The sequence below is a fragment of the Hemiscyllium ocellatum genome, chromosome 13, assembly GCF_020745735.1.
Source record: "Hemiscyllium ocellatum isolate sHemOce1 chromosome 13, sHemOce1.pat.X.cur, whole genome shotgun sequence".
In the NCBI taxonomy this organism is placed as follows: Eukaryota; Metazoa; Chordata; class Chondrichthyes; order Orectolobiformes; family Hemiscylliidae; genus Hemiscyllium; species Hemiscyllium ocellatum.
In genome coordinates this window covers 25,727,872-25,755,714 of record NC_083413.1, presented here as the reverse complement: position 1 = coordinate 25,755,714, position 27,843 = coordinate 25,727,872, and the positions used below count along the sequence as shown (strand labels likewise).

The window sequence follows — 27,843 nt, the reverse complement described above, 5'->3', positions numbered from 1 at the left end:
ATCTGTGCCTCTCATGATTTTATAACACCTATAAGGTCACCCTTCAACCTCCTACGCTCCATGAAGAAGGTCCCACCCTCTCCTTAAACTCAAACCCTCCAGTCCCAATAATATCCTTGTAATTCTTGTCTGCACTCTCTCCAATTTAATTATATCCTTCCAGTAGCAAGGTGACCGAAAGTGTACACCGTACTCCAAAATTATCGCAGAAAAGTGGAATCTTGCAATTATAGATACGAAGGATTGAGGTCCTTGGAATGTTCAAAAATGCCTCACAGACTAGCTTCAAAGATATTCAGGAAAAACTGATACTTATCCCTGGATGTTTTATTCTGCTAATTAATGTTCAGGACATCAGGAACGTCAGAGCCAGAACTTTTGAGAAAAAAACTTAGGACTGGTTTACAAAAAAAAAGTTGCAAAGATTTCAAACATGATGCTGTAAAGACCATTGACATGGAGCAGTTGCTAATTTTAAAACTGATATTGATAGATGGTTGTTAAGCAAAGGTAGATTGATGGAATTCTTCATTGTCTTGTTGAATGGTGGAATAGGCTTAGAAGAATAAATTGTTTCTTCTTATTACCTTGTTCTGAATTAATGAATTTCATCACATCTGAATCTGGATTTGAATTGAGAGTATGGTGCTGGAAAAGCACAGCAGGTCAGGCAGCATCCGAGGAGCAGGAGAATTGATATTTCAAGCATAAACCCCTCATCAGGAATGAGTGGAATTGAATGTTTTATTTTCTTGTGAGTCATGGGCACTGCATGCCTGTCATCATTTATTATCCGTCACTAGTTGCTCTTGAGAAGGTGATTCTAAGCTGCTTTCTTGAACCGCTGGAGACCAAGTGCTTTAAATTGACCCACAATGAGGTTAGGGACAGAATTCCAGGGTTTTGACTCAGTGATATTGAAGGAATGGCGATATATTTTCAAGTCAGAATGATGAGTGGCTTGAAGGTACTTATAGGTGATGGTGTTCTCATGTTTCTGCTACCCTCGTCCTTATAGATAGGAGTGGTCATGAATTTGAAAGATGCTGTCTAAAGATCATTAGTGAATTTCTGCTACTGAGTGTTGTGGTGGAAGAAATGGATGTTTATATATGTGATGCCAATCAGGCAGACTTCTTTATCCATCATTCTTGTGTTGTTGGAACTGCCCCCACCCAGGAAAGTGGGGAATGTTCCATTGCATTCCTGACTTGTGTCTTGTAGATGATTGGCAGGTTTTGGGGAGTCAGGAGGTGAGTTACTCGCTGTAGTCTTCCTAGCTTCTGACCTGCTCTTGTAACCACTGTGTTTGTAGTGAGTCCAGTTAAGTTTCTGGCCAGTTGTAATATTGATAGGAGATTTTGTGATGGTAAAACTGAGTCTCAAGAGTTGGTGATTAGATTGTCTCTTGTTAGAGATAGTCATTGCCTGGCATATGTACGGCATGAATGTTGCTTGCCACTTGTCAGCTCGAGCCAGGATATTGTCCGGATCTTTTTTACATTTAAAGTTGGGCTGCTTCATTATCTGAGGAGTCGCGAATGGTGCTGAACATTGCACAATCATCAGTGAACATCCCCACTTCTGACCTTATTATGGAGGGAAGGTCATTGATGAGGTAGCTGAAGTGCTTGGGTCCAAGACACTATCCTGAAGAGCTCCTGCAGAGATTTCCTGGAGCTGAGGTGACTGACCTCCAATAAACACAATCTCCGTGGTAGGTATGACTCCAACCAGAGGGAACTTTGCTCCCTGATGGCCATTGATATTACTTTTTCTAGGGCTTATTGATGCCCCATTCGGTCAAATGCAGCCTTGATGTCAAAGGCTATCACTGTTGCCTCAGCTTAGAATTCAGCTCTTTTGTCTATGCTTGAATAAAGGTTTGTGAAGTCAAATGTTGAGTAACCCTGGTGGAACCGAAACTGGGTGTCACTGAGCAGGCTATTGTTGACTATATGCTGCTTGATAGCACTGGTGATGCCTTTCATCACTGTACTAGTGGTCGAGAGTAGACTGATGGGCCATAATTGGCTGGGTTAGATTTGTTCTGCTTTTCATGTACAGGACAAACCTGGGCAACATTCCACATTATTGGCTAGATGCTAGTGCTGGAAGAACTCAGCTAAGAAAACTTCAAGTTCTGAAACCTAAGTCTTCAGTACTATTGTTGGAGTGTTGTCATTGCCAATAGTCTTTCCGGTATCCAGTGCCTCCAATCATTTCTTGATATCATGTAGGGTCATTGAATTGGCTGAAGATAGGCATCTGTGACGTTTGGGACCACTGGAGGAGGCCGAGATGAATCAGCCAGCGAACAATTCTGACTGAAGATTGCTGCAAATGTTTCAGCCTGATGTTTGGACTGATGTGCTGGGCTCTTCCATCATTGAGGATGGGGATATTTGTGAAGCCACCTTCTCCAGTGAGTTGTCTAATTGTGCACCACCATTCAAGACTAAAAGTGGCAGGACTTTCAGTGTTTATATCTGATCCTCTTGGTTGTATGATTGCTTAGCTCTGGCTCTCTCTTGCTGATTATTCTGTTTGGCACACAAGTAGTCCTGTTCATTAGCTTCACCAGGTTGACACCTCATTTTCAGGTGTGCCCTTATTGCTGCTCCTGATATGTCCTCCTGTGTTACTCAATTGAACCAGGGTTAATCCTTTGCCTTGATGGTAATGGTTGAGGAGGAGATGTGCAGGGCCATGATGTTGCACGTTATGTTGGAGTACAATTCTGTTGATAGCTCATAGCACTTCATGGATGCCTAGTCTTCAGTTACTAGATCTATTCAAAGTCTGTACCATTTATCACCGAGATGGTGCCACATAACTCGATGCAAGATATTCTCAATGTAAGAGTAGGATTTTTGTCTCCAAAAGGGCTGTCTCCACCAGGACTGAGCGGTGATCACTTTTATTGATGCTGTCATGGACAGGTGCATCTATAGCTGGCAGATTGGTAAGGATGAGATCAAGTATGTTGTTCCCTTGCTACCTGCAATCCAGCTTAATCAGTATCAGAATATTAATGAAGAGAATTTTTTGAGGCAAAAGGTGAATAAAATTCTGAGGGGGTATAATGCTGATTGAGAAACTACAAAAAAAAGTACCATGCTACATTACAAAGCTATTCCTACAAATGATTCTAATTATTAACCGAATCTGTGCCAGCAATTGGTGATGTCTGTTCTTTGAACCTCGATCATTACATTGCAAAAATAGTTTTTGTTTTTGTTTTTGTTATAATTTGCAATCCTTGTTTCTTTCCCTGACCTGATGTATGCACCCAAATTGTTACTTGTCATTTGGCTCTTCTATAAACACCAATATCCCATGGGCTAGTTACCAGGATTCCCTTCATTAAAAGATATTTCAGCTTCCGGTCAAGTGAAATAGCAAATGAGAGAATACCTTCCTGCAATTAAGTAAATTGTTTACAGTAGGATTGTGGATGCATCTTCCATTTATATTTCAGAAATTTGATCCTGAAGCATTGACTCCACCTCTATCCCAAATAATGAAGTTTTTAAAAAGTCTCATTGAACACTGAAGGGGAAAGTAATCTTATCTCTCTCAGCAGATTTAGTAGGATTCCTTTTAGCACCTGCAGTATATTAAATTAATTGTTTAGCTGTCAGACAACACGTGGCTTTGAAAGGATTAACTACAATTTAATAAAGAATATTTACAGCTCCCACTCCCTTTTTAAAACTGACCATTTAACTTGCCACAGTGCAGTCCAGCCTGTTCTTCACTGCTGACTCTGCCCTTTTGGGTGGTGCTTCTAAGGCATATTGTCCTCTTTAAAGGTGTTTCTGTTAGCTGAAAGTTCACCACCTGCTGAGGTAATGCAAAGACGACAGCTGCACAGGCACTTAAAGTTACGATCGTTGAAGACAGATTAATGTTGTTTGGAGAGTGACTGGAGACCGCAGCCATCTGAGGAATGTGTGCATTGCAATGAGCATGATGGTATTAAATGTATACAGTAGCTTGCTGAGATTTACAATGGTTTTATTGGGGTTTAGTCCAAGGAGTGACTGTGGAAAACTGCGGAATAACTATCAAGTCCAACTACATATAAGGTAATTGAGGGTGATGGAGATGTGGATTGTAAGTAATGTTCCTTGGAGAACATGGATTTAATAAATCAGATTTGTGAAATAAATCCACTTCCTATCCTGAAGAAGAAACCATCAACATTCTTGTCACTGTCCTAGCTTTCTGAAATCAATATGACCTGTCCCTAAAATCAATCGTTTTCTTTTTCTTAGACTACTCCATAAAGCATACCTATTTGATCAGTGACTAGTGATGTTCTGCAACGCTTGCTGTTGGGACCACAACCTTTCAGTTTATACATTAATGATCTAGATGAAGGGATTGAGGGCATTCTGGCTAAGTTTGCAGATGATGCAAAGATAGGCATAGGGACAGGTAGTATTAGGGGGCGGGGGGGCGGCTGCAGGAGGATTTAGACAGATTAGGAGAATGGACAAAGAAGTGGCAGATAGAGTACAATGTTGCAAAGTATGAGGTCATGCACTTTGGTAGGAAGAATAGAAACGGACGATTTTCTAAATGGGGAGAAAGTTCAGAAGTCTAAAGTGCAAAGGGACTAGAGTGCTAGTCCAGGATTCTCTTAAGGTAAACTTGCAGATTGAGTCAGTGATTAGGGAGGCAAATATAATATTACCATTTGTTTTGAGACAACTAGAATATAAAAGCAAAGATGTACTTCTGAGGCTTTATAAAGCTCTGGCCAGACAATATTTAGAGTATTGCATGCAACTTTGGACCCATTCATCAGGATGTATTGGCCTGGAGCGGGCCTGTGGTGGTTCAGCAGAATGATCCCAGGAATGATAGGTTTAACATATGAGGAATGTTTGAGGACTTAGCATCTAAACTGGATGGAGTTTAAAAGGATGAGGGGGTATCTAATTGAAACTTATAGATTACTGAACAGCCTGGACAGAATTGACATTGAGAAAATGTTTCCATCAGCAGGAGGGTCTAGGACTCAAGAGCACAGCCTTAGAGCAAAGGGAAGACCATTTAGGATAGAGATGAGAAATTTCTCCAGCCAGAGAATAATGAATCCATGGAATTAATGGCCACAGAAGCCTATGGAGGCCAGGCCATTGAGTATATTTAAGACTGAGCTAGATTGATCTCCTTGACAATCAAGGACCTAAAATTATGGGGAGAAAGCAGAAAAATGGATTTGAGAATCTTATCAGCCATGATTGGTGGAGCAGATGGGCTGAATGGCCTAATTTTCTGCTCTTATGTCTTGTGGTTTTATGATTGAGCTTGTGGTCACCCATCCATCACCATTTCATTTAATTTAGTGCAAATTGTTGATAAAATTTCTGCAAAACACATTTAAAAGTATTAAATATTAGCAGCATTGCTCAAGTACAAGTTACTCTTGCTCTGTCTCTCAAATAGTAGAATGTTAGGTGACATCACTTTTGTTTTCTGTTTAATACATGCCCTTACTGTGCAACTAGAGGGTAAGGAACAAATTCATTTCTTTGATAGAAAATTACATATTTCATTGACTTATCAGACTGGTTCAAATCCAGCCGTTTTGTCCACTCCAACAAACTGGTTGCCTCAATTAAAATGTTCTTATTTCAATGTTTCACCTTAATGGTGCATTAAACAGACAGTATTGACTGTTTTAGGGTTGCAGTAATGACTCAATGATGAGGTGTATTGAAAATCTGCATGGAAGAATCTGTGTTGAAAATAATGCTAATTGGCTTATACATTCTGCTAGTTCTACTCTATATTTGCTGTCATAAACCTACACAGCTCCCTTCAGTTACGGTGGATGAAGCAGTCAGTGTTTGAACTGTGCATAGATTGTGCAGAATTAAAAATTGAAGAGTAATGTATGCTATTCCTTTAAAAATTTTGAGCAAGAGTTGAAAATTGAACCAGACTTGTCTCAGTCTGATTTCTAACCTCAGAACTTTGGGCATTAATTTTATCCTTGAAGCATCTCTCAGTGGTTCATATTATGCTTCACTGTTCACTGACTGTTATGAAGATTGGAAAGTAGTTGTTACTGGTCTGCGCTTTTCACAGTAAAGAGTTAGGAATGAGTCTTAAATGCGAAACACAAACTCAAAATGATACTGTCGCAGGAACTTAGGTAGAAAATCAGTGCTGACATATCTAGTTAGATGCAAAGGGGATGCTGTACTGACAAGTGCACTGTATTTTGCATTAAACAGAGGCCCCTGCTGTCTCAGATGGCCTTAAAATATCCAAAGGCACTCGAGCTGTACAACATTAAAAGAGACCCTTTAACCCATTATATCTACCCAATCATCAAGCATCTATCTACTCTAAACTGATTTTCCATAGCCTTGCATGGTTTTGGCAAGTCTGGGATCATCCACGTACTACTTGTATGTTGTGGAATTTCCTGCTTCTCCCACCCAGGATGTTCCAGATACCCACCACCTTCTGGAAGAAAATAATTCTCCTTTAAATCCACTCTAAATCTCTTGCCCATTCTCAAATCTGTGGCCTCTGGTTATTGTCCTCTCTATTAACGGAAAATAGTTCTTTCTATCTGTGTTCCTCATAATGTTGCAAAACTTGAATGCTTAGCCTTCTCTGTTTTAAGGAAAATAACTTGGTGTAATCTAATTCTAGTCTGTCTTCATGGCTGAAATGCTTTAGCCCAGGTAATGTTGTGGTGAGTCTCCTTTGTACCCTCTATGGTGCAATCACATCATTTCTGTAAGTCACTGACCAGAACTGCGCACAGTTCTACAGGTATGACATAACTAACATCTTACACAGTTAGATTATTGCCTCCCTACTCTGCATTCAATGCATTGACTAGTGAAAGCAAGTATCCCAGATGCCGCCTTAACCGTCTTATCTACCTGTCCAATGGCCTTCAAGGATCTATATACATGTACACCAAGTTCCGCGATCTTCTATTTCCTAGGATTTTATCACTTATCATATCCTGCTCGCCTTCTTAGACCTCCCAAAATGCATCCCCTCTCTCTTTTATGGATTAACTTCAATTTGCTACTTATATTGCCACTATTTAGAAGAAGAGCAGGATTGTTGTTCCCTAAATCCCAATCAATATTTCGTCACCATTTCCATATATTAATCATTATCACTAAATTGTTTTTCTGCTCATTCTCATGTTGGTGTTTGTAAGACCCTGCTGTATTTAGATTGGCTGCTGTAGATCCTATTATTACAGCGGTATCCGCAATTCAATGGTACTTCATTGGATGAAATACACTTGAAGTACCCGAAGGTTATAAAAGGCAGGCTATAAAATTCAAGTTTTTCTTTCATTTGAAGCATTAGTATTTTTAAGTTGGTCACTGTAGTTCCTAAGTTTGTACGTTTTTTTTTCAAAACTTGCAGTGGATTCACTCTGGCATTGTATGTAATATAATTTGATTTAATGTTAAGTTTATTCCTAATTGGGAGTTGAGCATAAGGCCCTAACCACGACCTTTACGTTACGTTCTTCATAATCCTTCTCTCCAGTTCTCCATTTTAACAACTTCACAATTATGATAGAGTAATTATTCCAAGTATTGATAATAAACTAGATCTAGAAATTATTAATTCAGTGAAGTTATGAATTCTCAAACTTGTTGCCCTAAAGTAATTTCAGGACTTACTGTACAGGACAATACAGTTGTACTCAACTAGATACAAACAAGTCTACAGGATCATTGTTGCGAGACAGTGGTATCAGCAAGACTTTTTTTAATGATACACATTTGAAACTATTATAAACTCGAGCAGTGCTAAACTTAAAATATTTTGATATTCCATTTACGTAGTCAAGGTAAGACTTGTATTTCTATCTTGCCTTTTAGGATCTCCTTTAGAACTTTACTGCCAATGAACTGTAAGAGGCTTTTATAATGTAGGGGATGTGTAACCACATTGCACAGTGCAAACTCGCAAAAATTGCAGTGTGATACCAACCACATGTTTGTTAGAGCATTAATATTGGATAGAGCACAGGGGATAACCTCCCTGCTTGGCTTCAAAGAGACTAGCGGGATCTCTTCCTTCTACTTGAGAAACCAAGAGAACTTCAACTCAATGTCTCATCTGACAGATGACACCTGCAACACTGGAACACTCCCTTGGCACTGAACTGAAGTGTCTTGATTATGTGCTCAGGTTTCTGGAATGAGACTTGTGGTAAAATTTAAATCCATTGCTCTGCACATTTTATACTAAAAGTCTTCCACATTTTTCATGTCCAAAGGAGGCAATGTAAACAATTATGTTGGTTCAAATTTGATGCAATCAACAAGTGGTGAGTTGCTTCACTCCAACACTGCTGCTGGCTTATTTCTCCAACTGTCACTTGACTCCTGGATAGAATTTGTAATCTTTATGGATTTTTTTCTTTTGTTTCGGTAATTTTCTTTTACATTTAGAAGATCTGTCTAAGTATTGTGGTCTCTAAAACCTGCTTTACTGCAACAGCAGTGTTCAGAATTTATGAAACAATCTGAGGGTGAAAGGAAATGTTCAATAACAACTTGCATTTATGTATCAACTTTAATGATGTAAAATATTCTAAGGTGTGATCAACCACAAGTGGACAGTAAGACAAAGAAGATATTTGCAGAAGTAACTAAAACACGGTGAAAGATGTAGAATTTAAGTAGGAGATTAAAGGAAGTGGGAAGGATGTTTATGGAGGAAATTCCAGAGTGTGGGATTGTGATGGATAAAGGCACGGCCACCAATGACCTGGCAAAGCAGTAAACCAAAAAAAACGATTTGAGAGAATGCACATTGTTTGGGTGCATGGGAAGATGACAGTGGTGAACAGGACTAAGGTCATGGTGGAATTTAAACAGTAAGATGAGAGTTCTGATTTTGGGGACCTAAGAAGCAATGTAGATCAATAAGGAAATGGATGATGGATGAGTGTAAACTTGTAAGGACTTGTCTACAGCTGGTAGTGTTTTGATTAAAATAACATTTACCAAGGAAATTACTGGAATAGTGAAATTATTTGAGTCAGTAGGTAGCAAAGTAATGATTGATTTCAGCAGCAAATGATTTGAAGTAGAATGCAGACAGATATGGACAAGGGACAGAGGCTGTCATTGGAGCAAAGCGCATATTGTAAACCAGAACTTCTTCATCCACGGGAGGTAAAGATGCTATTTGTGGGTAACATGGATACCACTCCACTGTAGCAATCTAATGTACCGCAGAGCCCCATGTGATCAAACTAGATGAGTTCATGGGAGGAAAAATAAATTATGGCGTCTGGGACTGACCTAGATCATGGATCAAATCAGATGATGAAGCATGGGTATTCAGTAAACTGAACTGAGGGTTGTCGTGGAACACTGAGGCTATTACAGTTTGGCTCAACTTGAGAGGTACTGAGAAGGTAGAGAGAATTGTTACAAAACGATACTTATATTCTCTTATTAGAACTGTCTCAAATCACTGGCAGAGGATGGAATTGCAATACAAGCTCGGCTTGAGCAAAATCACTCAAAAGGTTGCCAAGTCTTCAAAACAAAAAGTATAAAACCCAGGATGAATTAAAGGCAGAAAATTTGAATGGATGTAAGACTTGCAGAATGCCTCTGTCAACTTGAAAGCTATGCTGACAATTGCACTAATTTTAGCAGTGCCAAATTATGCGATGCAATTCAAACTGTCTATTGATGCCAATGACAATGGTATGGGTGCTGTTTTACTACAAACCAACAAGATGGGAATCAAATGGGTTGTCAGTCAAATTTTGAAGAAGTTAACTGCATGTCAACCAGAATATTTGGTGAAGAAGACATTCTTATATTAGCTCGATGTCGTTACAAATTGTTTATCACCAGCAATATGTAAGAAATATTATTTATACATAGCACAATCCTTTGATTTTTTTTTGGAAGCAGTTTCGGGAGAAAATCTTGCTGTTGTTTCAGTAGATCTTAATCCTCCGGCCATGCAATGTGAGGATTGTTCAGGTACCTCGAAAAGGAAATGTTACAGTAGATACTTTATTAAAAACACGTAGAAAATGGAGTGCTGTCATACAAATGGACTTATGTACAATATGATTGCAATGAAACTTATTTTATGTTAATATTTTACTACTGTTAATGTGACATGAGAGAAAGTGAGGACTGCAGATGCTGGAGATCAGAGTCATGAGTATGGTGCTGAAAAAGCACAGAAGGTCAGGCAGCATCCAAGGAGCAGGAGAATCGATGTTTCGGGCATTCCTGATGAAGGGCTTATGCCCAAAACGTCGATTCTTCTGCTCCTCTGATGCTGCCTGACCTGATGTTACTGTGACATAGCAATAGTGTTAAAATGGATTTTTGATGAGAAATTATGATGTCTCAAAGATATATTTTCTTTCATCTTTGGGTAAGGTGTGATGGAAAGTGTATATACATAGATATATGGTATACAGGTGTTGGTCTACTTTTATGAAGGGGTTTAATAATTAGGTTAGTTTTTTCAGGACTATGATATAAACCAGCATATGTTGAAGAGCAAGTGTCATCACAGAGCCCTGGAGTATTAATGGAAAATAATTTATATTGTGGGGATTTAGAACAAGCAAGTGAAATCATGGAAAGATATTAGCTTGCTTTGGAGTTTAGAACAATCAAGAACTGACTTTACCTTAGAAAAACCCCGCTTTTGGTTAATTCGAGGAAGGTCTGATTGAAGTCAAGTGCCAAGTATAGTTTCTGTTATAGGAGATTGTTCAGGGCTGTTAAGGAAATAAGTTGTCTTTGTAAAAGCATTTAATTGTGATTCCAGTCCAGGCATATTTACTTAAAAACACAGATTGGTTTGTACACTCGGTTATGTGAATTTTCAAGAAAAGAGGCTTTCAATCCCTCAGAGCTGGACCCAAGAAGAAACAGTTAAGTCAGACCTACAGATTTAATAGGGTAATTTTTCTGTTTTTTGTGTAACTTCTAAAGTGATGATCTTAATTTGGGGAAGCCTCTGTGCAATGGTAACATCACTGGGCTAGAAACCAAAAATATCAGACTAATGTCCTGGAGACAAAAAAACAGAAATTGCTGGAGAAATTCAGCTGGTCTGGCAGCATCTGTGGAGAGAAAGCAGATTTAACACTTCAAGTCAGTTGACCCTTCTTCAGAACAAAATATTCTGGGGACATCAGTTTGAATCTCACCATGGCAGATAGTGGAATTTGATTTCGATGAGAAAAAAACAGTGCTGATTGTTGTAAAAATCCATCTGGTCCACTGATGCCTTTTAAGAAAGGAAATCTGCCATCTTTACAGCAATGTGGTTGATTGTTAACTGCCCTCTGAAATGGCCCAGGATGTCAGTCAATTCAAGGCAATTAAGGATGGGCAATAAATGATGACCCAATAAATGTTAGTGATGCTATCCTCCATGTGCAAATAAATAAACCCCATTTTTTTGTCCTTAAAATCAAATTGAGTTGTATGCTTACGTTTGTGGAAGACTGGCAAGGCAATTTGATCATAGAGATTGATCAAACCAGATGTTCATTCTGGGATCTGACTTTCTCAATGATAACATCAGCTGGAATTATAACACTGTACAATTCTAGGAATGCTATACTTCACTGAAATAAATTACTTTACTGGACAGAGAAGTGCTTAATTAACAAAATTGACAGTAGTTTAATTGGATTGTGAAAAAGGAAGCAGTAATTGAACTGATTTCCACACTGTGCCTATAAATTCATAAATGTTTTGAATTTTTAATTGTGAGAAACTGACTTTATCATAGGTACATGAAGCAGTTGACCGTTGCAATTTAATGCTATACTGCATAATTTCTGTTTAAACTTGAAGTATATTAATCTAATTTTTTGCACTCCTTGTGGCATATCAGTCCGATTAACTGCATTTGTTGTGATATACTGACCTGATTCACTACAGCCTCTGGGGCATATTAATCTGATCTAATGCAGTCCTTGAGCTATGTTAATCTGACATACTCTATTACTACTACTCGGGGTAAATGAACCTGATTGACAGAAGCATCTGAGTTCCTATATATTAATGTACAGTATCTGGGATATGACTGCAGTGCCTAGGGTGTACTATCTGATTGATATGGTTAAAACAGAACCAGCGTTACTTTTAGGGAGGATAACTTGCCATTCTTATCCACTCAGGGCTTGTCTGTGAATTCAGTCTCACAGTAAAATGGTTGACTCTTTTACTTCCCACTGAAATGTCCTTGCGAGACACCTGGCTGTATCAAACCCACCTTCCTAGTTGGATCCAGAATAAATAAATAAGTAAATCTGCACATTTTTTAAATCAGTGACGTCAGTAAGAAAACCAGACATCAATTCTGGAGGGTCAGTAGGGTTTTGTGTCCCCTGCAGTGGTGTGATAAAACTGGATGGGTATGTGTCTCCCCTCCCTTCCTCTCCCCCCCCCCCCCCCCCCCCCCAAACCACCCACCCCAGTGATGAGAGTGGATGAGGCTAGTATCTCAGTCAGGAAAAGGCCTGGGCGAGGACAGTGCGTCTCCAGTGGGGATGACTAGGAGTGGGCAGGGATGGTGTTTTCAGTTTTTGAATGGAATTGTATAGGGAGATTTCTTAGTGTGGAATGAGAATGGTTGAGGGCAGTGTCTCTGGGAATTGGATTAGGTGGTCAATGCATCTGTTGAATAAAATCTGAATGCAATTTTAGTGAATTTGGTTGACACTAAGAATCGGGATGATATAGAAATTAGATTTTGCTTTTTGTATGATTAAGGCTGGTAAAATTTTAACTGACTGTTAAAGTATCTAAAGTACGAAGCTAGTTGTAGGTATATTCCATGCAGTCCCTTGAATGCAGGTTCTAGCCTTCAGTAGACATGGCTGATGTGCACTGGTAGGGGTAATCCTTTTTCAGTAAAATATTTTTTGTAATTGAAGACTCAGAAATTGTAGTCATTATAGTTGTTGGAACATCTGGTTGACATGGTCATTGAGTGCAACAAACTGTAATGAAATGTGCAATGTAATTCATCACCAGACAATGTTTGAGCTTCATTGTTTTCAATGTCGCTAACTTGTTTTTTTTCTCTCCCTCTCTCTCCCTCTCCCTCTCTCTCTTCCCCCCCCCCCCCCCCCCCCCCCCCGTCTCTCTGCCTCTGTCTCTCTCTCCCTCTCTACTCTTCCTTTAAGCCTCAGTACACAAACCTGGGGCTCCTTAACAGCATGGAGCAGCAGATACAGAATGGATCTTCATCCACCAGCCCCTATAACAACGATCACACCCCCAATGTCACGGCACCCTCACCGTACGCTCAGCCCAGCTCCACCTTTGAAACACTCTCTCCATCGCCTGCCATCCCCTCAAACACAGATTACCCAGGTCCACATGGCTTTGATGTTTCATTCCAACAGTCCAGCACAGCAAAGTCTGCAACATGGACGGTAAGTTTACCTCAGATAACATTGGTATAAAATGCATATTGCTGTCAATGATTTTGAAATGTGTTACTGCTCTTGTAGAAGTAACTGCTTTAACTGTTCAGTCAGCAAGATGATATTTGATTCTAATTAACATTTTTAAAAATAACTGTACCATCTATTAAAAATACAAGCAAAACCAATGAGCAAGTTGCAAGTGATGAGAGGGTGGCCAAAGCTGAACCAAGCACAGGGTGGGGGGAATAGTTGGTGTACGCAAAAAGGAGAGAGGGTAGCGGAGACAGCATGTAAAACAAGCAAGGGGAAGTGGTGTAGGGAGTGAGAAGAGAGGGGTGAAAAGGCTATGGCGAGTAAGAAGGGAGAGGGACTGGGTTAAGTGGAGGGATTGGGTGCAGTGGTAAGTCAAAGTGGGCAGCAGATAGTGATAGGGTGTTGTCTCTTTGCCTCTAGGGTGGAGTTATATTTCATCTCATCTTGGGAGATAAGCAGGTGTTCAAATTTACAAAGCAATGCACTTTGGCATAATTAACAATGTGGATGAACAGAATAGATGAAATTTAATTGGGAACTTGTAAAATAATACATTTTTGGAGGAAACCCGAGGATAGGGGTAAATATTCTATAGGAAGACACTGATGATTGCAGAAGAATAGAAGCCTGCTGATTCTGATTTAACATTCCCAAAATGCAAGAGTATAGGTAGATAAAACTTCAAATAAATTGCATTTTGTTTTCTAAATAGGAGCCGTGAACTCACGACAAAAAAGTATTGGCTAATTTATCTAAAACTAAAGCAAAACTCTGCAGATGTTGGAAATCTGAAATAAAAGCAGAAAATGCAAGAAATATTCAGCACAACAGGCACCATTTGTGGAGGTGGGGTTCGTGGGGGCTGCAGACAGAATTATCTTTTCCTATCAATGATGGATTCTGATCAATTCGTGTCAAACTGCAATTGAGAACTGTACACTGTTTTGGTCCTATTACAGAAGACCATTAAAACTAGAGAGTCCAAATAAGGGTAGATTTAGCAAAATAGTGCCAGTAATGGGAAACTGAGGTATTGCTAATTGACATAGTAGCAGTGTTCTTGGAGTGGAGATGGATAAGAGGAACTTTGAGCTTTTTAAAAATTGGAGTGTTTTGATGGTGAACAGGGAAGATTTTCTTGTAGTTAAGTAACAGTGATTAGTGAGGGAGGGAAAACTGCAAGACCTTTATTTGGATGGGAGAGGCATCACTGTTTTTGTTATTTGTACATGGGGTTGAATTTTTGAGGAAAAACAAAAACATTCATTGCCTTCCCTATTTTCCTTGAGGAAAGTTAAGAGTCAACCACATTGCTGAACGAAACAAAAACAGAAACTGCTAGAACAGCTCAGCAGGTCTGGCAGCATCTGTGAAGAGAAATCGTTATCATTTTGGTTCTAGTTATCCTTCCTCAAAACTCCTAGGATAGCAGATTTCTTTCCCTTTCATTGAATCAGAGGAGTTTTTACAACAATCAACACTGGTTACATGATCATGTTATCGCTGATCAATAATGAATTTGAATTTTAGCATTTGCCATGGTGGGATTTGAACCCATGTCCGTAGAATGTTGTCCTGGGGTTCTAGAATGCTGTTCCAACGACTTTATCACTATTAGAACATAGAACATTACAGCACAGTACATACCCTTCGGCCCTTGATGTTTCGCCAACCTGTGAAACCAATCTGAAGCCCATCTAACCTACACTATTCTATTCTTGTCCGTATGCCTATCTAATGACCATTTAAATGTCCTTAAAATTGGCAAGTCAACTACAGTTGCAGGCAGTGCATTCCACACTCCTACTACTCTAAGTAAAGGAACTACCTCTGACATCTGTCCTATATCTATCACCCCCCAATTATCTTACATGTCTCAATTAAGTCACCTCTCAACCACCTTCTCTTTGATGAAAACTACCTCAAATCCCTCAGCCTTCCCTTGTAAGACCTTCCCTCCATACGAGGCAACATCCGAGCAAATCTGCTCTGAACCCTTTCCAAAGCTTCCAGAACCTTCCTATAATGCGGTGACCAGAACTCTGTGCAATACTCCAAGTGCAGCCGCACCAGAGTTTTGTATTGTGTATTGATGTTGCCAGTCTCTCTGACTTTATAAATAGAGAAAAACAAATGTCATTGCTGTGCTAACATAAAATGGTGGCTGTGAACAAATCTATGTTGCCTGACTTGACTCATTTGTCAGTAATGGAGAGGGGGCAATGTGTCAAAAGCCATTTCCATTCATAGATCCTTGCAGAGGTAGGAAATGGAGACAGTTCTTTGAGGTGATTAAAATGCAAATCACTGTTTATAGTGAATGCCTGGGGCACTGTCAGATTCCAGCAATGTCTGTCTTACCTTCCAAGCTCCAAATATCTGAGAGACTCAAATATACAAAACCTGAAATAGCTCCGCCACTGAATTGTAGATCTGCAGTCTTGGATCAGAATTTGTCACAGACTGAGTATCCTGTGTGGCTAGGCCTGATCCAAATCTCCGTCAGTCCCTTCTTAACTGTTGGTCACTGTGTGAGTATCGAGTGTGTGTTGCTGGAATAGCATAGCAGGTCAGGCAGCATCCGAGGAGAGGGAAAATAGACGTTTTAAGCTGGAGTCCTTCAGGAATTCCGGATGCTGCCTGACCTGCGGTGCTTTTCCAGCAATACACTATCAACTCTGATCTTCAGCATCTGCAGACCTCACTTTCCACTGTGAGAGTGTCTCTGTTTCTCTCCCATCTTTCAGAACACGTGGAAACCTCGACCTTCCAGACCCTCCCTGTCATGTTAAGTTCATGTTCCCAACACAATCCCCTGTCAAGAATGCTCAAAGTATTACTTGTCCTCCTATCTGCCAGCACTGCCATCATGCTAAGTTTCTGACATTTCTGTACAAGATCAGCTGAACCCCCAGACAATAATGTTTAAGAGTTACTCACCATTTTAACCAGAAGCATTCTACTTTTTCTATTCTTCCTGCAAATCACGTGCTAATACATTATATTTAAAACATTGGCAGGTAGAATGTAACTCACAACAGAGACAGCAAAGTAATTGATATGATGGGATGTAGCAAACTCTGTTACATTGCAACATGAAGGCACTGAGTGTAATAATATCCAGTCAGAAACCTGCCCACCCTCGGGGACAAAACCTCACTGGGACTGGAAGTGTACACCGTGCAGGGAACAGGATTTTAATCTCTCACTGAGTTAGTTTGGAAATTTCTGTTGCACATGGACATTTCTTCACATTATATTCCATCTGCCAATGTCTTGCCCACTCAGTGAATCTGTCGGTTTCAGTTCACAGCCTCTTTGGTTGTCCCCACAGCTTTCTCTCCCACCCAACGTGGGTCTTGTCAGTGTCTCTGGAGATATGGCATAGAAACATAGAAGATAGGAGCAGGTTTAGGCCTCATGCATGCTCTGCAATTCAATATGATCAAGACTGATCAGAGATCTGTTCCCCAATCCCATCCTCTCCGTCAAGTCGCCTTGGTTCATTTAGACACAAGAACCAAACCGAGATGGTGTCTCAGAGAGACTGAGAGATGCATTGTGTACGAAGAGGAGAGAGAGAGAGAGAGAGAGGGAGACCTTATTTATGAGAGAGATAGTGAGATGGTATACGAGAGCGAGTGAGATTGTCTCTGAGTTGGTGACACTGTATGAGTGAGATTGTGTATTAAAGAGGAAGAGATACTGACATTATGTAAGGCAAATGCTGAGAGAGAGGGAGATAGTTAGATTGTACTTGGGAGGGAGAAAGAAATTGAGAGATTTTACACCAGCGAAAAACATGAGATGTGTATGAGTCAGAGAGAGTGAGTTTGTTCATGAGAGATTCACCTTCCCCTTGACACTGAGGGATTCCTGTATCACTCACCGGATTGAAATCTGAAGTTGTGTTTTGGAGCAAGACATGGTCCCTGGAAATCAGACGTCTGTTCCTATTCTGCTGTCTCCCCAACCATTATTCTGATTGGGCCAGCATTATTGTCCTTGTCCATCTCTAGTTGCTATTGACAAGATGATAGTGAGCAGCTTTCTTGTACCACTTTTGTTCATTCGGTGTAGGTAGACCCACAATGTCATAGTTATGGGATTTTGACCCAGAGACTCTGAACAGCAACCTATTTCCTCATCAAAATGATGAATGGCTTGGATGTGCACCTGTGCAACTGGTGGTGCTCCATGTATCCACTGTCCTTGTCCTTCTAGTGAGTGGTGGTTGAGAGTTTGGAAGCTGCTAACTAAAGTGTCTTAGTGAATTTCTGCTGTGCATTTTGTGGATGATGCACACTGCTATTGAATGTGAGTGGCAAAGGGAGTGAATGTTTGTGGATGTGATGCCTATCAAGTGGGCTGCTTTGACCTGGCTGGTATCAAGCTTCTTGAGTGTCATTGGAGCTGCACTCATCCAGGTAATTGGTGAGTATTCTATCACACTTCTGACCTGTATTGGGAGATGAGAGGCAGGTTATTGCTGCAAGATTCCTAATTGTTGACATTGTTGTAACCGCAGCATTTATTTGCTGAGTCCAGTTCAGTTTCTGTCAAGAGTAACCTCTGAGATATCTGCAATATCTGAGCACTGATGCCTTATTTTAAAGGAATACTGCTGAACTGCCATTTTTGCCATTAATTTGTTGCTTTATCCATTTGACTTCATCCAAACTTGGTTCATCATGGGGTACAGTGGCTCAGTGGTTAGCTCTGAGTGCCAGGGACTCATGTTCGATTCAACTCTTGGGCGACTGTCTGTGTGGAGTTTGCACATTCTCTCCAAGTCTGCATGGATTTCCTCTGGGTGCTCTGGTTTCCTCCCATAATCCAAAGATGTGTAACTTAAGGAGATTGGTCATGCTAAATTACCCATAGTATCCAAGGATGTGTCGTGGGAAATGAAGGCTAACAGGGATAGAGGGGTGGGTGGGATGCTGTTTGGAGGGTTGGTGTGGACTCAATGGACCGAATGGCCTGCTTCCACACTGTAGGGATTCTACTCAATGATTCTATGCTAAGGAGTATGAATATTCTTTCTGTGCAGAATTTTGATTTGATTCATTACTGCCATCTATTTTGAGGTACAGTGAAAAGTGTTGTCTTGATACACTTGTATTGTATGAACTGCCTGTATATCAACAGAGTATAGAATATAGGGGAACCTCGATTATCTGAACTAGATGGGCAGGCACTATTTCCGTTTGGATAATTGATTATTCGGTCAATCAATTTTAATGCCTTTCCTCTGGGGCTTGGGAGATTTATATTAAGTCTGCTCCCTGTTTAGACCAAACAGCAGCACCGTGCATATGAGGCCCCGACCCATGCTCATCCCCCAGACTCTCGCTCAACACCACCCCCTGTCCACCTCTCAACACCACTCCCTGTCTGCCCCTCAACACTGCCCCGAACACCGTCCCACGATGGTTCCCAACATTGCCCCCCCCCCGCCTACTCCTCAACACTGCCCCCTGCCCGCATCCCCAACACTGCCCCGCCTGCGCCCCCAACACTGCCCCGCCTGCACCCCCAACACTGCCTTCATCTCGCCCACTCGCCCATCCCCAACAACGCACACTCACTTGTCCCTCACACTGCCACAACCCCTCCCCCTCCCCCCCCCATCCATGCCCCTATCCCCCACACACCCTCTTTCTCTCCTCCCCCCACCGTAGGTTAGCTGGACTGGACACCAAGTGTAAGACTACAACCTTTCTGGGCTAAGTCTCCAAATAGCACGCGTGCATTGGGACACACATGCGCACCCACACACCCACCCTGTACTGGACAATGTTGGAGAGAATATGTGGAGAAAGGGTAGGGTCCACCCCTATGGAGAACTCCAGGGAGAGAGGGAGAAAGGACGCCGCCTTGGCTCTCATCTATGTTCTTGGCAGAGATCGTTTTTAATCAGTGTACTGTAAACAAAAGACACGATCAGGTTTGAAACACCTCTTTCACGTAATGTTTCTGTCGGGACCTCGAGATCTCCTTCAGATAATCTGATATTTGGATAATCGAGGTTCCTCTGTACAATGTTACACCTGCTAAGAAGGTGCAGAGAGAGATCAACATTTAACATTAAAAAGTTCCATTCAAAGGTCTGATAACGGCAGAGAAGAAGCTGTTTTTGAGTATGTTTGTATGTGTATAAAAAACTTATGTCTTATGTTGGTTGCTTTCCTAACGCAGTGGGAAGTATAGTTGAATTTAATATACGGGAGGCTAGTTTGCATGTTGGACTGGACTGTGTTCGCAACTCTAGTTTCTTTCAGTCTTTAAAGGAAATGTTGCCACAACATGCTGTGACACATCCAGATAAAATTCTTTCCATGGTGCATCTAAACAAAATTGTAGGAGTCTTTATGAACTTGCTGAATTTCCTTAGCCTCCTGAGGAAGTAGAGGCATTGGGCTTTCTTGACCATAATGTCAAGAGCATGGATGGACCAGGACAGATTGTTGGTGATCGTCACTCCCAGAAACTTGACACTTTGGGCCATTTATACCTCAGCGCCATTGATGCTGACAGGAGGTGCCCTCCACTCCACTTCCTGAAATCAGCTCTTTCATTTAGCTGACATTGATGGAGAAATTGGTGTCTTCACATCATGCTGTTAAATATTCTGTCTCCCTTCTGTATCCCCTCTCTTCCCTGCGCACCATCTCCTTGTTTGAGATCTGACCTACAACAGTGATGTCAGCAAACTTATAAATGAAGTTGGTGCAGAATTTGCTACACATTCTTGTGCATATAAGTAGTATAGTAGGGGGCTGAGCACGCACACTTGCGGGGCTCTGGTGTTGAGGATTATTGTGAAGGAGATGTTGTCACCTATGCTCATTGATGGCCTTCTGTTGGTCAGTGAGTTGAGAATTATTGCAGTATCATATGTCTGCTTTGTAAATGAAACTGAACTAAGGAAGAGTGAATAAACTCAGACCTATTCCCAGATCAGCAAATAATTATGTGGAATAGCAAAGCATTTCTGTTACATACAACTACAGATGTAGAGAACATAACCAAATAAATATGAAAAATGGTCGTGTCAATTGCTGTTAGGCTTAAAATCTGAAACCTGTATCTTTTAAAGGTTGGAGCACCAGGCAATTAGGCCATTGACAATGCAAACAGATCTGTATTCGAGAGTTATTGATTATAATAGCAATTGATGCAGGTTTGTTCAAGTCTTTGCTTAGTCCTCCATTGGAAGGAAGTTATGCAAAAGACGTCAATCAGTAAAAGGCTGAGAGTAGTCACAAGAAGACTGTTTCCAGAAGTTGCGAGGTTGAGAACGTTGGGCCATAAATTCACAATTTTGTAATTTAGGCACACTGGCAATCACACCTGACTACATTATAATCTTAGATAAAAAATCTGAACTCCGGAGATGAGATAGGAGTGTGAGCAAATCTGAAGTCAATGAGGGGGAAAGCTCTCTGCTATTATAGAGTTTTACCTAGCACAAAGGAAGGTGGTTAGGCTTGTTAGAGGTCAGTCATTTCTCTTCAGGGCATTACTGCAAAGAGTTTCTCAGGGCAGGTGCTTTCTAATCAACCTGTTCATTGATGCTATTACATACCTCTGGAGCAGGTGGGAATTGAACCTGAGCCTTCTAGCCTGGAGGTCACCACTGCACCACAAGAGCTCTCAGGGTAGTGTCCTTGGTCCAACCATGGTCAGCTGTTTCATCCATGACCTTCCCTCCATCATAAGATTTAGAAGTGGGATGTTCACTGATGATTGCATAATATTCAACACCATTCACAATGGTTCGGATTCAAAAGCTATGTCCAACTGCAACAAGATGAAATGTCCAGGTTTACACTGATAACTGGCAAGGAACAGTGGGGCACACAAGTGCCAGGCAATGACCGTCTCCAACAAGAGGCAACCTAACCACCATCCTTACACATTCAATGGCATTACTAGTGCTGAACCCCTCTCACCGCATCCCTCTCCTACTATAAAGATTCTAGGGGTCACCATAGACCAGAAACTGAATTAAACCAAACATATAAATATGTGGCCACAGGAACAGGTCTCAGGCTACAAATCATATCACACACAACTTATCTCCTGACTCCTATCTGGTCAGAAGTGGATGAAATACTCTCCACTTTCCTGGATGAGTGCAGCTCCAACAGCACTCAAAATTTACACCAAGTTGGATAAGGCAACTTGCTTGATTGGTGCTGTACCCATCAACATTCACTGCACTATCACTGGCATACTGTAATGGTGTGTATTATCAAAAATGGCAAAACAAAAATTCACCGTCTCCTTAGACAGTACCATGCTTACCTTTTCAATCATGACTCCTTCTCACCCTCCGAGGACCCCATCTCCCACCTCCAACATACTCCATCCGCTTGGACACCCCATCCTGGTCTGCTATGCTCCCTCTACCTTTTTATCTCCAACTGCCACCATGACATTGACTGCCTCAACCTGTCCACCCCCCTCTCTCACTCCACCCTCTTACCCTTGCAAGGCGCAGTCCTCTACTCCCTCCACTCCAACTCCAACCTCATCATTAAACCAGCGGATAAGGAAGATGCAGGGCTAGTTTGGCGTACTCCACACCTTTGAAGCTGGGCGTCAACTCTGAGACGACCTCCTACTGTCCCCTAAACCACGACCTTGCCTTCCATCCCCAAACCATCATCTCCCAGACCATCTTCACCTCCCATCCACAGCCGCTAACCTCATAGTTCCCCAACCCCACACTGTCTGCTTCTACCTCTTACCCAAAAACCAGAAACCTGACTGCCCTGATTGACCTATCATCTCTGCCTGCTCCTGCCCCACTGAACCTATCCTCTCATCTCAATACCATCCTGTCCCCTTGGTCCAGGAACTCTCCACATACATTCGGGACACCACCTCCACCTCCACCTCCTGCACGACTTTTGCCTCATCTTCACCATGGACCCTCAGTCCTTTTGTTTCTGCCTTTCCCGCCAGCCCAACCAGAATCCCTCCACCAACAAGCTCATTCGATTGGCGGAACTGGTCCTCACCCTCAAAAACATCTCCTTCGAATCCTCCCACTTCCCGCAGACTGAAGGGGTAGCCATGGGCACCCGCATGGGCCCCAGCTGTGCCTGCCTCTTCATAGTATATGTGGAATAGTACATCTTCCACATTTACACTAGCACCATTGTTCTCGATCTGGTCTCTACATTGGGGAGACAGGATGCCAACCCTGAGTGTTTCAGGGAACATCTCTGGGCAGGCACCAAATAGCCCCACAGCCCCGGCCAACCACTTCAACTCTCCCTCCCATTCTGCCGTGGACATTCAACTACTGGGTCTCCTGCACCCTCAAATCCAAGCCACCTGACAACTGGAGGAAGCATGCCTCATTTTCTGCCATGGGACCCTTCAGCCACACGGCACTAACAACAACTTCACGAGTTTCCTAATCTCCCCTCACCTCATCCCAGATCCAGCCTTCTAATTCTGCACTGCCTTCTTGAACTGTCCTACTTGTCCATCTTCCTTCCCAGCTATCCATTCCACCCTCCCCTCCAACCTAACATTACCACTTTCCCAGCTACCTTCCCCCACCTGCACCCTCACCCTCCTGTTTATCTCTCAGTACCCCCACCCCACATTCCTGACATACGGCTTATGCCTGAAACATCAACACTCTTGCTGCTTGCATGCTGCGTGACCTACATTTTTCCAGCGCCACAATTTTCAACTTAGTACCTTCCAACCCCACACCCACTCTCATCTGGAAGAACAAGGGCTGCAGATGCATGCAAAGTCCACTATTAGCAAGCTCCCCTCCAAGCTCATCATTGTCCTGACTTGGAAATATATTATTATTTCTTCAATGTCACTGCTTTGAAATTGTACCACTCCCTCACCAATAGCACTGTGGATGTGTCTACACCAAAAGACCTACAATGGTTGAAGAAGGCAGCTCACCACATCCTTCCTGTGATCCATTTAGGGAGGTTGTGGTAATGATACTTGACTAGAAATCCAAAGGAACAGGCCAGTGTTCTGAGGATGTGTGTTCAAATCCTCCTATCACAGATGGTGAAGTTTGAGTTTGTTTACTTAATTTGAATTAAAAGCTAGTCTAATAGTGACCATGTAACCATTGTTTATTTGTCAAGCATCTGGTTGACAAATGTCCTTTAGGGAAAGAAATATACCATTCTTACCTTGTCAGGCCTAAATGTGACTTCAGACCCACAGCAATATGATCGTCTCATAACTGCTACCTGAAATGTGCTAGGAAGACACTTTGGTTAAAGACAAGTAGGGATGGGTGACAAATTCTAGTCTTGTCAGTGATACTTATCCCAAAAACGAAGGATGGGCCACCAATTGTCCTTCGTGCCTCACTAACGAATATTAAAAATGCAACAGATTTTAAACCGAATGCTTGGAGAAACTTCACACACAATTGTGCTGGCTGGCATCAGTTAAGGCGCCTGTCACTTTTCAAAATTAAACTGGGTGCATAAATTGACAAGTGAATGAAGAGATATGGAAACATGACAAAATGATTGGACTTGCTTATGTAGTTACTAAATGCCAACAAAGGCTTGCTAAGTTAAAGGTATCTAGAAGTGATTTTGAAAGGGTAAACAATGCTCGAATTGTGTGATGAATTTGAAGCAAGAGTGCACAGATTGATTCTTACAAGAATAATGAGGTTAGAAATATTATCATGGAGTGTTATTAAACCTTGGAATGCATAACTACAACAGGCTATTGGACAGATACATTAACATCATTGAAAAGGAATTGGGTGAGGATTTGAAATGGATGGTTGAAAGGACATGCAAAAGGGTGAGAAATAGAATTAGAATAGATTGCTTGATTGGGAAACAAGCACCAGTAAATGAACTATGGATTGAATGATCTCTTTGTGCTGTGAATTGCTGGGATTGAGTTATTTTGATTAATGGCACACTTTGTATTTTGATTGTTGCTTAATTGAAAGATTTCCTTTCCTGTGGTTTTTTTTCTGTGTCCGCAGCAGTTACCAGATATTATCTAGATTTTCTTACAAGTACTGAAGATGGGAACTGTGTGATAGATCTATTGATAGAATGCCAGGTAATACACAGCTAACGTACTGCAAGTTGTTTGTTTATGAGGACCCGAAAGTATTGTCACCATGAACAAGTCTAAATGAATTTCACAGTATTTTCAACATGAGTGCTAGATTTCAAATGTGTGTTATGAAACCAATCACAAATGGCCACTGTGATTTTGTGTTTAGGACAGATTAGTTGCTAGGTTTGAAAGCTTTAATAATGTGTGAAGGTATTTTGTTCACCTTTTGTTGTCTGTTTTATGGATTCCTGATTGCATTGGGATTTGCACTAAAGTTACCATAGTCCTACTGGACCAAGAATTACTCTAATGATAAAGAGAGAAGACTGGTGCTGGTTTAACTTGAAGGTCAACCAGTACAGGAAGTGAACTCATTCTGTTGGCATTACTCTGTATTTCAAACCAGTCATCAAGCCAGCTGAGCTAACCCATCTTATGGGAATTTGACACAAACAAATCTGCTCCCCGTGGGGAGCTGTCTCTAAGATGTTTGATTGTAAGGTCGTGAATGTGAATTTTCTTTCCTGGTCATTTTACAAATTGGCATCTGTTTCTGGTAGTCTGTAGTTAAACATCATGGCAGCAGGTGGCATAATGTTGACACTATTCTGCCTTACTGTACCTGCTGCCACAGTAACCTGGAATGTTGCTATTGATAGCGCATAAGGAAATGTGGCACACGTTGACTAACTCTGACAATCTGGCACTTATGGAAGGGTTTTTTGACCATTGTGTACAGGGAGTTGAAGGAGAGGACATAAGATGTTTTCTATTCACCTTGTTCGTAGACGGTAATACAAATTTCTGGAGCAGGTTGGAATTAAAACTGGCCCTCTTGCATGAGTTCTGGATACTACCACAATGCCAGAACAGCTCTCTTTCTTTTTTAAAAAAAAATGGCAGGACAAGGTAAGGACAGCACTACTGCATCACAAAAATCCCTAAAGAGAGGATAAATACACATTTTTTTTTCGATCAACCTGTCCAGAAATAATATTGTGCACCTCTGGTGCAGGTAAGATTCAAACCCAGGTTGCCTAGCTCAGATACAGGAAGTCTTATCACTGCCACAAGAGTCAAAGACTTCTCTAGGCCACAGCATATTGTTATCATGTGGTAATACCATATTAGGCTCTGGGTGATTAATGAAGAGTGCTGCCAATAATCCATCATTCTCGATATTTTTAATCAACCTGTTCGGAGACATTATTACATACCTATGGAATAGGTGGATCTTAAACCCAGGACTCCTGGTCCAGAAGTAGGAGCACAAGAGCCCTAAAAAAAAAGTGCTGTGGGTTTTGATCTCCTTTGGACACCAGGTAAGTGCTCAAGATCTGTTAACACAGCTTCAACTGTGTGGAGCAGCTAGACTTAAGGGTGTTGTTCAGCCTGTGTACAATCATTATTGATGAAATTAGCTTTCATGGTCTAGGTAATTGAGTGCTGAATGAGATTTGTTGCTGTTGCCTGAATGGTGGATTTAGAATATGAAGGTATGTTAGTATTTGTAACTTGACAGATAAGCAAATGTATTTCAAATTTCATGAGTAGCCTCTGAAGCTCACGTTATATACCTTTGCAATCTTGAAGACTGGTAGCTTATTACGTTACTAGGCCTTAATGATAGTAATTAAGCAAGAATGGTTAATTCTGAGTTGTGTTATTGTGTATTGCTAAGAATCAGTGAACTTCCTCCTGACCTCAGGAAGCCACAAGATCTAAGACTTTACAGTTTTCATTCAAATATTTGAGCAGGAGCAAGATGTGGCATGCAGAGAACATCTGCTACCAGTCTGTTCAATATGTGATGAAGCACAAACTTGTTTATGCCCAAAAACCTGTTGCAGCTTGTTTTCCAGATCAAATGATTCCATACATGAGCCTCAGAACCTGTGGCTGTATGGATTGTTAAGTATATTGGAATGTACATACTTTTTCCTTAGAAAAGCATTTAAGTGGAAATCTGAAATAGCCAGAAGTGAATTAAATACACAGGCATAGTTTATAGATGTACCTTCATGTATTGTTACAATGCAGATGCATTTACCTAGCTTGGGATAAAGAAAAAGGTTAATATATTTTGGAGTAAAAAGTGAGGTCTGCAGATGCTGGAGATCAGAGCTGAAAATGTGTTGCTGGTTAAAGCACAGCAGGTTAGGCAGCATCCAAGGAACAGGAGATTCGACGTTTCGGGCCAGAGCCCTTCATCAGGAATTTCCTGATGAAGGGCTCTGACCCGAAACGTCGAATTTCCTGTTCCTTGGATGCTGCCTAACCTGCTGTGCTTTAACCAGCAACACATTTTCAGCTCTAATATATTTTGGAGACCTTTACAGCATTTGAAATTTTCCATTTTGAACCCAAAGTTTGTTTTAACTGGACAACTTCCTGTAACTTTTGCTTCTCTTTTCTCTAGTGTCATTTTAACATCCTGATCATCTAACAAACACAAAACAAAAAAGTTCTTTTTTTAAAAAATATTAATTTATGTGCTGTGAACTCACTGCCTGGACCAGCATTTATTATCCATCTTTAATTGCCCTTGTGAAGGTGGTGACCTGTCTCTTGAACTACTGCAGTCTGATTTCTTTTTACTGGTAAAGAACGAGTTTCACTATTTCCAATGATAGAACAGTGATCTAGTTCCAAGTCAAGATAGTGTGTGGTTTGAAGAGGAACCTGTGGTCTCATATACCTGTTGCCCTTGCCCTTCTAGGTGGGAAAGGTTGTGGGTATGGTGCTATTAAAAGAGCCTTAGTTAATTGTTGCAGGACACCCTGTAGATGGACTATACTGCTGCCATTGTATGCTGAAGGTAGCGAATGGAATGCTAATCGAAAGGGCTGTTTTGTTCTGGATAATTTTGTTGGTCCTTCACCCATCTGGACAAATGCAAAGTATTCTATCCTTTTCCTGATTTGTGCCACCTAGAGGGTGGACAGGTATTGGGGAGACCAGAGGACAGTTAGTCACAACAGAATTCTCATTCTCTGATCTGTCCTTGCAACCACAGCCACTTCAGCTTCTGGTCAATAGTAAACCCCAGGATATTGATGATGCGGAATTCAGCAATGCAATGCCATGGGGAGATGATTTGAATGTTCTATCATTGGAGATGGTCATTGCCTGGCACTTGAGGCACTGATGTTATCAGCCACTTATGTGTTACTGGCTCAAACCTCAATGCTGTCTAGGTCTTGATTAATATGGACATCCTAAGGAGGAAAAAAACAATAATGCTTGTGCATGGCATATATTGGTCC

The 27,843-nt window shown here is 41.2% G+C and overlaps 1 protein-coding gene across 4 annotated transcripts in view; it reads left to right on the top strand.

Annotated features, from left to right (window-relative positions):
- tp63 (tumor protein p63) overlaps positions 1 to 27,843 on the top strand; it is a 108,331-nt gene that overhangs the window by 14,135 nt on the left and 66,353 nt on the right. For 3 of the 4 annotated variants that reach the window (XM_060834650.1, XM_060834652.1, XM_060834653.1), the window contains exon 2: positions 13,205 to 13,456. In XM_060834650.1, coding sequence (XP_060690633.1) covers positions 13,205 to 13,456 — 252 coding nt within the window. The remainder of the gene's footprint in view (positions 1 to 13,204; positions 13,457 to 27,843) is intronic. The other variant, XM_060834651.1, reaches the window with a different exon arrangement.